We start from the raw sequence: 14,031 nt of genomic DNA on the forward strand, positions 1-14,031 counted from the left end.
CCGACACTGGGGCGGGGGCAGGAGCTGTGCTGAGCCCCCCCCCCCACTCCACTCCAGGCATGAGTCACATGGTGCTGTGGGAGTGCAGGGTCTTCTCTGGGTAACCCGAGCTAGAGGCAGATTGAGGCCTTGGCTGTAATGGAGTGACGAGATGGTGGGTGGGGGGTGTTGAGGAGGGATGTTGGGGCTGTGACTGGAGATGCCCCCTGCCCAGCGGGGTGGGGTACAGCTGGGATCCTCGCAGAGCCTGCGGCGGCTGTGCGTGCTGTCCCTGCCTGAGCGCGCTGCTTGCCTGTGTCCGCAGATAGCGAGGAGAGCCTTATGCAGAACCACGTGAAATGAACAAAGCTCCACAGCCCACAGGAGGAGCCCCGACAGCCCCGCACCCTGCCCCTTCTCCCGGACTTCCGCAGGTAACCCCTGCCCCACGTCTGCCCCGGTCACACCCTGTCCCACCCCCAGCCCTGCTGGCCCCCGGGGCCAGCTTGAAGTGCAGGAAGCCAGCTGGGATCAGGCCCTGGGGCAGCCAGGGGTGACCAGAGCCGGAGCGACCTCATGGGGAGCACAGTGGTGAGTGGAGCGGGGCAGCCGTGGGCCAACCTGCTCCCTCCTTGCCTCCCTGCAGTCGGCGTTCCCCCCTGGCCAGACGGCACCCGTGGTTTTTAACCCCTCGCCCGCCTCACAAATGAATACGCCTTCCCAGCCTCGACAGGTAAGGGGACTGCTGGGGCGGGCGGGAGGCCGGTTGTTCTCCCCGCCCTGTCCTGAGGAGGCTCTGGGAAGGCCCCAGGGCTATTCCGGGTCCTGGCAGGCACGTGGCTCACGGGGTGCTGGCTGGGTGGATAATCTGCTGCCGAGCAGGTTGAGTGCTGCTGCTAGTGCCAAGCCAGAACCCAGAGCTGTGGGGCAGAACAGAGAGGCCTGGGCAGAACTCTCCAGGCCCGGCACAGCCGGGAGCCGTCTTCTGCGCCTGCGTGGCTGGGCCGGGCATTGGGGGGCTGCCTCTACCTTCTTCTTGGTGAGGTGGCCCTGGGGTATGCTCTGCCCCTTGAGTGACTGTGCTCTTCTCTCCCCGCGCTCTTTCCTGCCTTAGTTTCCAGCAGGGCCTCGGGCTTTACAGCCGCAGGTACTAACCCACTCCGCATGTGTCTGGCCCCAGGGAGGCAGCCACATGCTGCTTTGCTGCAAGGAGGCAGTGGGGAGGGCAGGGGGCCAGATGGAGCTGCGTGCTGGGAGCCCAAGGACAGGGCTGGCTCTGGGGTCTGAGGCCCGGGGAGTTTTGCTACAGCGTCTTGAGTTCTTTGCTGTCTCCTGCGCAAAACCTGGAGCATGTGGCTGCTTCTCTGCTTCCCAGCCCTCACCCAGCTGCACCACAGAGCATTGGCTTCCACTGCCGTGCTAGGCTGGAGGGTGTCCTGTGCCCGCAGCTCACCTGTCACCATGCTGAGGAGTTGCCTCTCCCCTCACTCCCATAGTTCCTTTCTCACACGGCTAGGGAGGGGCCTGCATGCATCCAGAGCGGGTCACAGGGGACACAGTAGCCCCCCGGGGGGGGAAATAAGTTGAGTTCTTCCCTCCACTCACTCTTCTGTGCACCTGGGACCATCCAGTAGGGTCTGCACCTGCCCTGCCGCACAGGGATGCATGTTGGGGGCACAGCCAGCTGAGGGCATTGCAGCCTGCCAGGGCAGTGGGGCCACATGTCTGTCTCTGGCTGGAAGAGTTGCTGTGGGCTGGGCAGCGGTGCAGTGCCCAGTCCATTTGGGCCCCTGGGCTTTGTGTCCCAAGGGGCTGGGGTCCAGAGGCTGCTTTCTTGTGGGTCAGGCTATGTGCCTTGTCTCAGAAGCCCTGTTTGGCTTGGCAGGGCAGGGGCTGGCTTTGCCCGCAGTTGTGCTGCTTCCTGCCCTGGGTCATGGGATAGGGCCCTTGTGGTGTCCCTCGCTCCTGCCTGCTCAGCTCTTTTGCCCCCTTGGCTGTGGGCACTCCAGCTGTCCTGGAGAGTTGCTCTGTGGGTGTTGGGGAAGGTGCTCTGGGCCTGAGCAGTGTCAGTCCCATCTCAGCGCTGATGGCCTCCACCACGTCCACCTGCCTCCCTCCACCCTCTCTGCAGGGCAGAGAGCAGCTGTTTTATCCATCGCTAGGCCCCCAGGCTGCACCCTCCAGGGCCGCTGGAGGCGGGCAGCTTTCTGGAGCCTGGGTGAGGGCTGCGGCGTGGAGCTCCCTGAGATGCACTTGCCTCACTGCCCATCCTGTGCTAGGCTGGCTCTGCCCAAGCCCTGGCTCAGCGTGTACTGGCTGGGCCCTTGCGGGGCTGCGGGTAACTCCTGTCTCTTTTCTCTTCCTTCCCCTCCTTGCGTGTGTGCTCGCTAACAGGGAGGATTCAGGTCTCTTCAGGTAACGCTTTTTCCTTGCCCCGTCCCCAGGAGGTGCAGTGGTGCGTGTGCGTGTGTGCAAGCGCTGTACGACTGCCTGCCATGTTCTGGCTCTGGGGCTGGCTCTTCACTGCTTCTCTTTTGGGGCTGTACCAGGGTCCAGCCCTAGCTGCCTTCCTCTGTCCCTGCTCTCAGCCGAGGGAGCTTTGGGAAGGGCCTGGAGCTGCTTCTGCTGAAAGTGGGCCCCCTTGGAGCTAGATGCTGGGGCCAGACCCACCTGGTGCCTGTCTGGACTGGTGAGGCCCTGAGAGCCCTCCCTGCCCACATGCCCCATGCAACCCGTCTGCCCTGCACTGCCCATTGGTTGGCGGAGGGATGGCCTCGGGGGACCACGTGTCCCAGGGTGCCATGCACCATCTGCAGCACATGCTGGAACCAGGGCTGACTGGCTCCTATCAGCTCTTTTGGTCAGACTGTCTTGGGCTTGTGCTGGGGGAGCAGTTGGGGTCCCTGCCAGCTGTGCAGGGGGTGAGAAGTTGAGCCTGGTTCCAGTTCCTGGGCACCAGAGCTGGCGAGTCCAGGTGATGCGGCAGGGCAGTGCCTGGGGACAGGAGGCTCCTGAAGGGAGTGGGGACTTCTTGCCTGGATCTCAGACAAGCCAGCCATGTCTCCAAACCGACCCCGTGGTAGCATGTGGCCCATATGTCTGAGTGCCCCTCTCACTACATCTGGGGGCAGTGTGGGGGTGCCATGCAACTCCCCAGTATGGGGGGACAGATCCTTGCATGGTACCAGCACCAAGGGGGCAGATACCGCTGCCCATCCCTCCAGCCGGGGGGTGCAGAGGAGGAAGGGGCTCAGGCGCTGGAGTCAGTGTTGACTGTGCCCTCCCTGTTCCTCTCTCCCAAAGCATTTCTACCAGAGCAGGGCACAGCCTCCCACCAGCGCTTCCCGTGTGCAGAGCAGTGCGCCGGCCCGGCCCGGCCCGCCCACCCATGTCTATCCTGCTGCTTCCCAGGTGATGATGATTCCCTCCCAGATCTCCTACACTGCCTCACAAGGAGCCTACTACATCCCCGGACAGGTGAGGGCTGGGGCAGGAAGGGCCTGGCTGGGTGGGGAGAGGCCCTCAGGCTCCTTCCTGGCTATGACCCCCACCCATCTGGGGTCCCCATGTGGTCTGGCAGCCCTTCAGTGCTGTGGTTGGGCTGAGAGGCCTGGTGCAGTGACCCTTTCAGCTCCAGGTGCCCTAGAAAGCTGGCTGCGGGGTCTCCTCTGCCCAGCCCCAGGACTGGTGGTGTTGCCAGCAGGCTGGAGCTCTCCTCCCTGGCAGTGCCCATGCCCCACAGTTCACCAGGTTGTTCCAGGATCTTGCAGCTCTGCAGGCAACTCTCCCTGTGCCTGGCAGGCAATAACTCCTCCACCTTCCCCCCAGGGTCGCTCCACGTATGTTGTTCCCACTCAGCAGTACCCAGTCCAGCCAGGTGCCCCCGGCTTTTACCCCGGCGCCAGCCCCACGGAGTTCAGTACCTACGGTAAGGACCCGTCTCCCATCCATGGGGGTGGGGTGAGAAGATGCCAGTGTCCCCGTGCACATGTCTGTAGCCTCCTCTGTTGCTCCCCACGTGTGCCTGCGCATGCTTGTGCCGGGAGCATCTCCCACAGGGATGCAGAGGAGTGGGGGGCAAGGCCCCCCGTACACCATGAATATCCCAACCTGGCAATAACCCAATGGGGGGAGGGGGACAAGGTAGCTCGGCTGAGCTGGGGCAGAGCACGGGGGCTGGCCCCTACCCCACCAGGGCCCCTCGCCCTCCCGCCCCCTGCCAGGGCCAGCTTAATGTTTAACTGGGCTGACGGAGGCCGGGCAGACTTTTACCCCGGCCTGCCCTTTTGCTTGCCTGGCTCAGCAGCAGAGAAGGAAGGGGTGCGGGGGGACCCCTTCATACCCCCACCCTGCTCCAGCCGTTCCGGCCCCTGCCGGGCCGTAGAGTGGGGCTACGGGGCGGGTGTGCATGCAGCCCCTCCCCCGCTCACATGGCCAGCCGGGCTGTGACTATATTTAGTCTGGGTTCGTCCCGGGCGGCTCTGCAGACACAGAAATGTGAGCTGGGGCCTCGGTCCCAGGCCCTGCCCGGCACGGCCGCCTTCCCTGTGCGGGGCAGCGCACACCTCACAGCTGTGGGCCCCGCCTGAGGCAGGTAGGTAGGTGCCCCTCTCCACCAGCCTGTTGGCATCAGAGGGGGGCTGGAGACAGCAGCTGTGCTTAGCTCCTGCACCCCTGCCCTTGGCCTGGCTGGCTCCCCATCCCAGCCTGAGGGGCTGGTAGGCCGCAGCCCTGAGGCGGGCTTGCACCTTTGGGTCTGAGCCATATGAGCGGTCGCAGGGCCTTTGGAGGGTGGGGATGTCATGCCAGGGAGAGGGTCAGGTGCCCCATGGCCCCTCAGCATCCATAGGCAGGCCTGGCAGGAGTGCTGGCTGTGCTGGGGCTGGCCGGGGCCTGGCACTGCACAACAGGCCTGTGGGTTAGGCGGGCGCTGGCTGCAGCCTTCCTCTCCAGGGCCTCTTGTACCTGCTGGCAGCGTCGTGCCCAGGTGGAGTGGGGCTGTGTGTATGTGCTGGGGTCCAGCTCCCTGCCTCAGCACCGAGGCAGGGACCCTCTACCCCTCTGTGCGGCCCCCAGCCATGGGGAGCGCTGCCCGGGAAGGAACGCAGGGCTGGGACAGAGGCTGTGATCAGGTTGGTGGCTCTGTCCAGCTCTGGCTGGGTTTGGGGTGGGCTGGGCAGGACTCCATCTAGATCTCCCCCACCATGGGCTGCATTGCATGCCGGGATGTGTGGCCTCCATCTCTCTCCGCACTCGGAGGAGGGCAGCTGATCTGTGCTGATGCGGGGAGATGCGCTCCCCTGGGAGGGTGCTGAGGCCTGTGGAAGGCTAGAGGGATCTGTGAGCCTTGGCGCTGCTGCCTCTCACCCAGAATTGGGCCCTGCTGCCGGGGAGATCCTGTCCTCAGGCAGGGAAGGGGCTGCCTGTGGGTCATCTCAGGGCCAGGCGTCGGGAGATGCAGGCTCGGGTGCAAGCTCCTCCACTGAGTGACTGGCTGCCGCATGGCAAGGGAAGAGAGCCCTGTGCTTCCACGGGGCCTGTGTGACTGCTCCTGGCCCCACATCCGGGAACAGCCTCACCCACAGCTTCCTTTCCAGCGGTGGAGGCCACAGTGGGCTTGGGGGTTGGTTGAGGGCTGCTGCAGCCCTGTGTCTGGGGGAGCGGGAGCCCCCACTGAGCGCTGGCGCCAGAGGGGCAATGGGTGGTGGAAGCCCAGGGAAGTGCTAGACCTGAGAGGATGCCACAGGTCACCTACCACTATCTTCACCCACCAGGGTGGCCCCTCTGTGGGCGAGTGTGGGGCTGGCTGGCTGCCCCCCTGAGCCCAGGCCAGGCTAGATTTCACCCCATCCCCCATGGTGTATATTTGGGCCATGCCCTTGTGCCTCTCGGGGGCCAACCCCCACGCAAGAGCTGATCTGAAGTCCTTTAGTGGCCCCTCCGCAGTCTGGCCTTTGGCCGTGGAGCCTCTAGCTCCAGTCTCCCAAGAGCCCTGTCTTGCCCGTGCCTTGCCTGCTCCTGCTGCCCTTAGGCCTGAGGCTGCCCTGCTGTGTGTGTCCCAGTGCCTGTCGTGGGGCCTTGCAGCTGTCGTGGGACTGGGGCTCTGGCTTTGTGGGCTATGGTGGCCGTGGGCAGGTTGGGGGCTCAAGCTCTCAGTCCTCAGCTGCGGGGGGAGGTGTGAGTTGGGCGTAAGCGCCTTTGCATCGTGCCCGCCCTTCGGCAGAGCTGGGGCGGGGGCTGTACTAGGCCAGGCCCAGGGAGATAAGGCAGAGAGCAGGAAGGCAGCAGCCAGAGAAGTGCTGAGACGTGGTGCCTGCCTCCCTTTCCTGGGACAGGCGTGGAGCACCCAGGAAGCTGCCCTCCGTCACCCCAGAGGGTTTGCATGGATGGGGGCTGGGTGCAAGGTTGTAGTTTGTGAAAAGGGCTTCCCTGATAGGCATCTGCACTTGCCTGCCCGGTGGCAGGTATCAGGACAGGCATGCGCTGGGTGATTTTCCCGGGCCAGGCCGTGCAGCCGGAAGCTGGGCGCGTGGGCAGTGGGCGGCTCAGGGACGCTGTGTCACGGGGCAGGCATCCCTGCCACACCCGGTCAGGCCTGTTATTCAGGCTGGGGATGTTCCTGGCCAGGGCTGGAGCACGTGCGGAGAGGGAGGGGGAGGGGGAGAGCCTGACCCTGCCCTGCCCTGCAGAGTGGCTGTGGGACTCTCCAGGTGCCCCAGAGGGGGAGTCTGCTCGGGGGGCACTGAGCTGCAGTGTCCACAGCTGGCTCGTGGCTGTGGCTGGGGTCCTCCCTGCCCTGCTCCTGGAGGGGAGCTGGGTTGCCTGGTGTGGTGGGTGCGGGGTTGTCCTGACTGACACTCTCCCTCTGCCTCCAGCTGGTGCCTACTACCCAGCCCAGGGGGTGCAGCAGTTCCCCCCGGGTGTCCCCACGGCCCAGGTCATGATGAACCAGCAGCCGCCCATCCCGCCCAAGCGAGAGCGCAAGACGGTAAGAGCTGCGGCCAGGGGGGCTGCAGGGTGGAGCCCAGGTGCTTCTTGCCCCATGCTGAGCCCCAGAGGAAGACACGGCAGGGGCAGGCTAGGGCGAGTGGCTGGTGCCCTGGCTCTGTAGACACAGGCAGCCAGCTGCTTAGTCAGGCCATAAGTGTGTTGTCTGTCTGTCTGTCCCTGCCCTTCACCCTGGCAGCGGGTGGAGGTTGTGCCCAGGTTTGGCATGAGGCAGTATCCCGGGGCTGTTTGGGGTTGGGGCGTGGGCTTGGGCCGGCAGAGGCTGAGGTGGGGGCGGGTGCTGCGGGCCCAGCCTGCCACGCTCCCTGGCCCGGGCCGTGCTGAGTCACGGCAGCTGGGGGCGGGGGTGGGTGCTGCAGTCGCCAGCCGGTGCCTGCCTGCCTGCCGGAGCTGCAGCCCTGCCGGCTCCGGGCCCTGCACACAGACCTATTTATAGCGTGTGGAGACGCTGCAGCTTGGCTCCGCCAGGCTCCTCCCCGGGGGGCGTTTTCTTCCTCTCGGCTCACGTGGTGGGGAAGGGGGGACCTTGGTGTCAGCCCCCCTTCCTGTGTTACTTGGTTTCCTTTGGCCCTGGGGGGCAGGGTGTTATAGAGTCATAAAGAAGTGGGGCTGGAAGGGATCTCCAGAGGTCACATCTAGTCCAACCTCTGCCTGAGGCAGGGTTGGCCCCATCCAAACCATCCCGCACAGCCATCATCTAAGCCCTGCATGAGGTGGCACAGACTTAGTGCCTGCACCTGCCACAGGCTGAAGTTTCCATGCTGATCGGGATTCACTCTGAATCAGCCCTTGTGAAATGGGGACACGCCTGCCATGGCCCCTCCGTCCCACGTACAACTCTGTCACCTTTGCTGCGGCGAGGTTGGCATGCAACTGGGTGCTCAGGCCCCTCTGGGTGCCTCCTGCAGTGGCTGGCAGACCCCATCTGCCCGTGGTTCTAGGCTGGGGCTCTGCCTTGGCTAGCAGGGCCGCACTTGGCCATTTGTAGGAAGTCGCAGTGGCCTTGGGGACTTTGCAGCCTGCCTGGAGGTGTCTGTTTCTGGCCTGTCTTGAGGAGTATAGTGCAGGCAGCTCAGTGTGCCAGAGGTCAGGGCCTGCATGCTGTATGCAGCCAGCCCTGGGCAGGCTGCAGCCTTGCATGGGTTCCCAAGTGAGCAGCAGATGAGGGCCCCTGGGGGTGCCTCTATGGGCCCTCAGACTAGGCAGCTGTGCAGTGGCTCAGGGGTGACTGAGCCTGAGCTGGGGCGTGCTGGGGAGCGCAGTCGCATGTGTGTACACATGTGCACCCCCCCAAAGGTTGGGGGGTCTCTGCCTTTGTCAGAGTGCAGTCATGGAGGCTGCCTTGTCTTGCTGCCAGGGCAGGTGGGTTCCCCTTCCCTGGGCTGGGCCCCATTTTTGTGGGGTGGGCAGGGGGTGCGTGTGTGTGTGTGCAGAGCGTTGGGGAGGAGGGGCACATGCTGGCCCTTGCTCCTGTAACAGCCTGGTCTTGGGAGGTGGGTGCTCAGGCCTGGGGGGCCCCGGGGCCTGGTGTGAGGCCCCCGGCCAATGGAACGCCCTGTTCCTGGGCATTGTGACACCCCCTGGTCTGTGCGGTCAGAGTGCCCCGGCTGTACCACTTGCTTGGGTGTGGGAGGGGGTTCACGGGAATGGGCTGCAGGCTGTGCCCAGAGCCCCTCCGAGCGCTGCCGGCAAGGCCTCTCCAGTCCCTGCCTTCCCCCTTCTGGGCTGCGCGGGGTCAGGAGAACGGCTTCCTCCAGCAGCCGGCTCTGTGGGAGGGGAGAGCCGGGAATGTGCTGAGCGGGAGGGAAATGGCAGCCCGCAGCCCAGCCGCTGGCCCCTGGCCATGGGCAGCATGTGGAGCGGTGAGTGCTGCCTCCACATGGCTGCAGCCGCCACTTCCTCCTGCAGGTCCCAGCCCTCCCCACCCGTGTAGGGGCTGTCCAGGCTGGTTCGAGCACAGACTCCCAGCTGCCAGGGGCTGGCAGCCATTTCCTGTCCCTTTCGGAAGGGGGCGGTGGGGAGCGCACCCCTCCTGCGCCATGCTGATGGCTGCTTTGCTTTCTCCCAGATCCGAATACGAGATCCTAACCAGGGCGGCAAAGACATCACTGAGGAGATCATGTCTGGAGCCCGGACATCTTCTACCCCCACCCCCCCACAGGTAAGGAGCTGCCCTTTTCCCCCATGAGGGCTCTCTTCCACTGGGCTGCAGCTGTATTTCGGGGGCGAGCCCCACCTTTGGTTTCAGCAGGTTGGTGTTGGCGAGATGGTCTCTGAGCTGCTGTCCCACCTTTCTCCCCCTGGGAGTGGGTGGCTAAGTGGTGGTTGGGGAAGTAGGGGACAGGAAAAAGCTGCTTATTAACCCTTCGTGTGCCTCTGCTCCCCAGACTGGAGGTGGTTTGGAGCCACAGGCCAATGGAGAGACTTCCCATATCGCAGTTATTGTCCGGCCAGGTGGGTGCACATGGGTGGGTGGGGATCGGGGGGGGCAACCCAGCAGTGTGCATGGGGAATGGGGGCTCTGGGGGGCCTTCCCTTGCTGCTGCCTGCTGTCAGTGCCTGTGCGTGAGTGGGAGCACTGGGGCTGGGGGTTGGGGTGGCTTCCCATCATGGAATCCGGGGTCCCTGCAGGCCCCATCCTGCCCTGGGGGTACAGACCCAGCCCCTGCAGCATCCCTGTATTGCATCCAGACTAGGTTGGGGGCCTGAGCTGCAGGATTGCCCCTTTTCATCAGGCTGTCAGTCCCAGCCCCATGCTGTGCACAGCAGGGGCTTGGCCTGCACCCCCGCCCCCCTTGCTCTCTCTGTCCTTCTGGCCCTGGTATTTGCCCCTGCTGGAGCTGCCTGCCCCCGCATCCCCAAGCACCCTAGCCCCTGCCCTGTGGCTTTTCCGGCCCCTGCAGTGCCCTCTGATTCTTCATAGCCCAGGGCATCACGAGCTGTAAGGTGTGGTGGTTGCCCTCTTCTGTCCCCTGCTCAGAGTCCTGTCTGGCTGTGTCTACCCCCTGTGCAGTTCACTGTCTCCTACAGCCCTGGCTGCACTTCCCTGGGCTGAGCCTGGCTGGTCAGGTGGGTGCCCCGTCACCTTGGGTTCTCCCTGTGTCACCATGCCCCCGTGCCAGATTGCTGCCCAGGCCAGCTAACTCTTCAGTGTACGCTGGGCTCTGAGTTCAGCTGGAGGATGTTGCCTCTGAAGTGGCCTAGGGAGACCCCGCTGCTGCCTCTGTCCAGCATTTGCCGACTTTGTCCTTTCTTTCTGTAGCTGGTACCAGTCAGGCCGGCCCTGCCCTGCCTGGGCTATTGGTGCCTTGTCACATGCCCACCTGCACCCTGGCAGTGCCTGTTCCCAACTCTCAGCACCTCTCCAGGTTCCAGCAGCCCGCTGTGCTTCCCACACAGGCTGTCATTCCTCCACCTGCCCATGGCACATGGTGTGCCAGCACGCTGCCTTGTTACCTCAGCAGAGTGGGCAGTGGCAGGGGCCTTGTCTCGCCTCTCGCTGCTTGTCCCTGCCTTGTCTGCTCTCCTGGCTTCTTGAGACATTGCTCCCTTGGCTCCATGCTCATGGCAGTGCATTGACCCTGTGGGGTGCCGAGGAGAGCCTCCAGGTCCCCAGGGTGCCTGCCCTCTTCCCTCCTGCTGACCTTTCCTTCCTGCCCTACAGATGACCGCCCCAAGCCCGCCCTGGTGGTGAGCAAGCCCCTCCCCTTGGAGCCCACCAAGTCGGCGTCGCCGTCGCCCCCACCCCCCCTTATCCCCGAGGTGGAGTCCGTGCTGCTGGCTGCTGTCACCCTGGTGCCCGTGGAGGCCTCCGTGGATGTAGACACTAAAGTGGAGCTGGAAGCTTCTCCGGCAGATGTACACGAACCTTTTAGCACCATCACTACAGTGCCGGGGGCCCTGGAGCCGCCCATGGATACCACCGATGTGGACCTTGTGGCTGAAGAAGAGGAGGCCCCTGCTGTTCCTGTTCTGGAGCCCCCAGTCCAGTCCATGCTGGTAGAACCGCTACCTGTGGTGGTGCCTGTGGCTGTGGCGGTGCCCATGCCCCTGCCCATGCCAGTGCCGGTGCCTCCCCCAGTGGTGGAGCTGCCCATCTAGCCTGCCACATCCCCCAGCCCCTCCCCGCCGCCCCAGGAGGAGGTCATCTGTGAGGACCTCGCGGAGTCCAATGGAGTCCTGGAGGAGCCACGCGAGCCCACGCCAGAGCCGCCAGCCTGCCAGCCAGAGCCTGTCCTGGAGTCACCCATTGCCCAGCCCGAGGAGCTGGTGATGCCTAATGGGCTGGAAGTGTTGGGCAAGCCTGAGGCTGAGGAGCCAGAGGAGCCGCCTGAGTCAGATGTCAGCCCCATCTCGGAGCCTGAGGAGGCCAAGATAGAGGAGGAGCCTGCCAGCCCACCTGTGCCACCCTCGCCACCCTCACCACCTTCACCGCCCCCTGAGGAGGAAGAGCCCGAGGAGGAGGAGGAGGCTGAGGAGCCAGCCGATGAGCCTGTTGAGGTGCCTGAGCTGCCGCCCCCAGCACCCACGGAGCCACTTCAGAGCATGGAGGCAGCTGCATCAGGTATGAGGGAGGGCGTTCCCAGGGCAGGGGGGCACAGGGCCTGCCTTCACTCAGTGTTGGCTGCTGCCTTGGCCTGCAGGATGGTATCTGCCCTGGCACTACTACCCTGTGGGGAGGGGAGGGCACCATGCCATGCCTCAGCAAGTGGGGGTGGAGTGTGGGGTCCTGCTGGGCTCTCACATTCCCTCTGCTCCTCCAGTGGCTGTGTCGGTACCAAAGAAGAAGCGGCGCATGAAGGAGCTGAACAAGAAGGAGGCTGTTGGCGACCTGCTGGATGCCTTCAAAGAGGTGGGTGCGTTAGCTTGGCCTGCATCTCCACCCTGCGTCCCGTGATGATCTCTTGTTAGTGCCACCGTGTCTGGGCCACTGATGCTTCATGATGGAACTGAGGATCTGAGGAGGCAGGGAGCTGGGCCATGGAGGGTGTGGGGGGCACCCAGCACAGCTTGTAGCTGGGATGCATCTCCCAGGGGAAGGGGGGAGGGTCTGGAGTGCATGGGGGCTGCAGTGTTGGGAGGCTCCTGACAGGTGGGCTCATCTCCAGTCCCAGATCATTGACAGCGCCTCGGAGGCAGAGAACAAGCCCCCTGCCTTGGCTCCTGCCACAGAGCCTGAGGAGCCTGTGCCAGCCCGGCCCCAGGAGGAGGCTGAGGAGACGTGGGAGGAGAAGGAGGACAAGGTGGATCCTGAGAAAGGCAAGTCCACGGACCAGAAGTACGGCTACAAGGAAGGTGAGGCCTCAGGAGGAGCTTCCCGGCCTCTGCTGGGGACTGTGGGTGCTGCGGTTGGGGCAGGGCTGTGCTGGGTGCAGGTGGGCATCCCACCGGGCATCGTGGGTTTTGACTCCACTTGAGTCTTGGCATTGTGGGCTTTCTGGCTTGGGCAGATGCTTGAGATCTCGCCATGGCTGCCCTGGCCTGACCTCTCTTGCCTGGTGGGCAGGAGCTTGAGCAGCTTTGCTGTCTAGGTGGTGGGTGCCAGCATGCCCTGCAGCACAGGCCTTTGGGAAGTTCTCCCCTGTCAGGCTGCCCTGGGCTGCCCCCACTGATGGGCAGAGCCTGGCACAGGTCCCTTTTCTTCTGGTGCCACACTGTGGGGCAGACTGCCCAGTGCCTGTGGCGCCGAGGCCTCCCCTTCCCCCTCCCTCCAGGGGGTCTCGTGTCTCTCTCCTGGCAGGGCTGGTGGCCGACAGAGAAAAGGTTGCTGAGGGCCTTCTTTTCTGTTCCTCAGAGCAATGGAAGCCCCTGAACCCCGAGGAGAAGAAGCGCTATGACCGGGAGTTCCTGCTGGGCTTCCAGTTCATCTTTGCCAGCATGCAGAAACCTGAGGGGCTGCCTCAAATCAGTGATGTGGTGCTAGACAAGGTCAGTGTCACTGTCCCCCATCCCCTCCCCTAGTGGGGCATGGAGCTGGGCATCTTCTCACAGCTTCCCATGGGCTCTGCTGTGAGCCATTGGGGTGGACGTGGGAGTGGGCAATGACCTCGGGTGGAGTCCCCTTGTGCTGGAAGGGGCAGGGCTGTAGGGTCAGTGGGCAGTAGCTTCTGCCCTGTGCGGGAGCCTCTGCACCTTGTACCTGCCTGTGTTACTCATCCCATTCTCTGAGGTGGGCTGCTCCTGGCTGTGGGGCACTCTCAAATCCCTTCAGCAGGGCTCCTTCCCTCTAGGGGGTAGGTGCTAGGGATGGTGGGGGGTGGTGTCCCCGCCTCCAGAGGACTCACTGGTTTCTTTCCTTCCCACCTTGCAGGCCAACAAGACGCCACTACGCGCACTGGACCCCATCCGCCTGAGCAACATGAACTGCGGCCCTGACTTCACCCCCTCTTTTGCCAACCTGGGCCGGCCCACCATGGGCAGCCGCGGCGGGCCAGTGAGTACCACACAGGTTGTGCAGAGGTGGGAGTCTTGGTAGTCTTACATAGTTTAGATTATGGTTGTATGGAAGATCAGTGCCTGTGGGCAGTTCTAGGATTTTGAAAAGGTGGGTGCACAGGGTATGGGGCATCCTCCCACTTGTTTTGTTTTTTTTCCAATTAAAGAGAAATTAGAAGTTTTACTGAAAAACCAGGGGCGTAGCACTAGAGTGTTGTTTGAGGTTAAAGCAAAGTCAAATACACCCATATTTGAATGCACGCTGATTTGCTAGATAACATTTCAATTAAAAAAGGAAACAAAACTAGATGAAAACAGTCTGGGTTGATTTTGTTAGGCTTGTACCCGTTATACTTAAGCATACATCTCCTATTTTGCTTCATAAAACAAAATCTAGTCTTCTCAAGCATTTTGACGGCCTATCCGTCACTTGACTATTGTTTCCAACGTGAGTTAACATTCACTGGAGTTCAGCTCGAACTGAAAATAGTCTATACGGCTCTGAAATAGAAGAGAGAGATTATCAAGGCTAACAGAGAGCAGAATTACGGAGGAAAGATACTGATGTTCCATTAATCGAGCTAGTCGTTAAAAAAGGGGAAGAGTTGT

At 63.3% G+C, this 14,031-nt stretch overlaps 1 protein-coding gene and 1 non-coding gene across 2 annotated transcripts in view; both read left to right on the forward strand.

Annotated features, from left to right (window-relative positions):
* Positions 1–14,031, forward strand: part of EIF4G1 (eukaryotic translation initiation factor 4 gamma 1) — a 26,611-nt gene that overhangs the window by 2,492 nt on the left and 10,088 nt on the right. Inside the window, 14 exon segments of the mRNA XM_014527818.2 lie at positions 305–413; positions 626–712; positions 1,094–1,126; positions 2,374–2,394; positions 3,283–3,456; positions 3,808–3,907; positions 6,855–6,967; positions 9,056–9,148; positions 9,375–9,441; positions 10,652–11,551; positions 11,751–11,839; positions 12,096–12,282; positions 12,782–12,915; positions 13,298–13,420. Of these exon segments, the coding sequence (XP_014383304.1) occupies positions 339–413; positions 626–712; positions 1,094–1,126; positions 2,374–2,394; positions 3,283–3,456; positions 3,808–3,907; positions 6,855–6,967; positions 9,056–9,148; positions 9,375–9,441; positions 10,652–11,551; positions 11,751–11,839; positions 12,096–12,282; positions 12,782–12,915; positions 13,298–13,420 (2,196 nt within the window). The 5' untranslated portion in view covers positions 305–338.
* LOC112549147 lies at positions 11,876–11,952 on the forward strand. Its single transcript, XR_003092481.1, has one exon. It is a non-coding gene; the product is annotated as a small nucleolar RNA SNORD66 (small nucleolar RNA).

This window comes from Alligator sinensis, unplaced genomic scaffold (assembly GCF_000455745.1).
Source record: "Alligator sinensis unplaced genomic scaffold, ASM45574v1 scaffold301_2, whole genome shotgun sequence".
Taxonomy (NCBI): domain Eukaryota; kingdom Metazoa; phylum Chordata; order Crocodylia; family Alligatoridae; genus Alligator; species Alligator sinensis.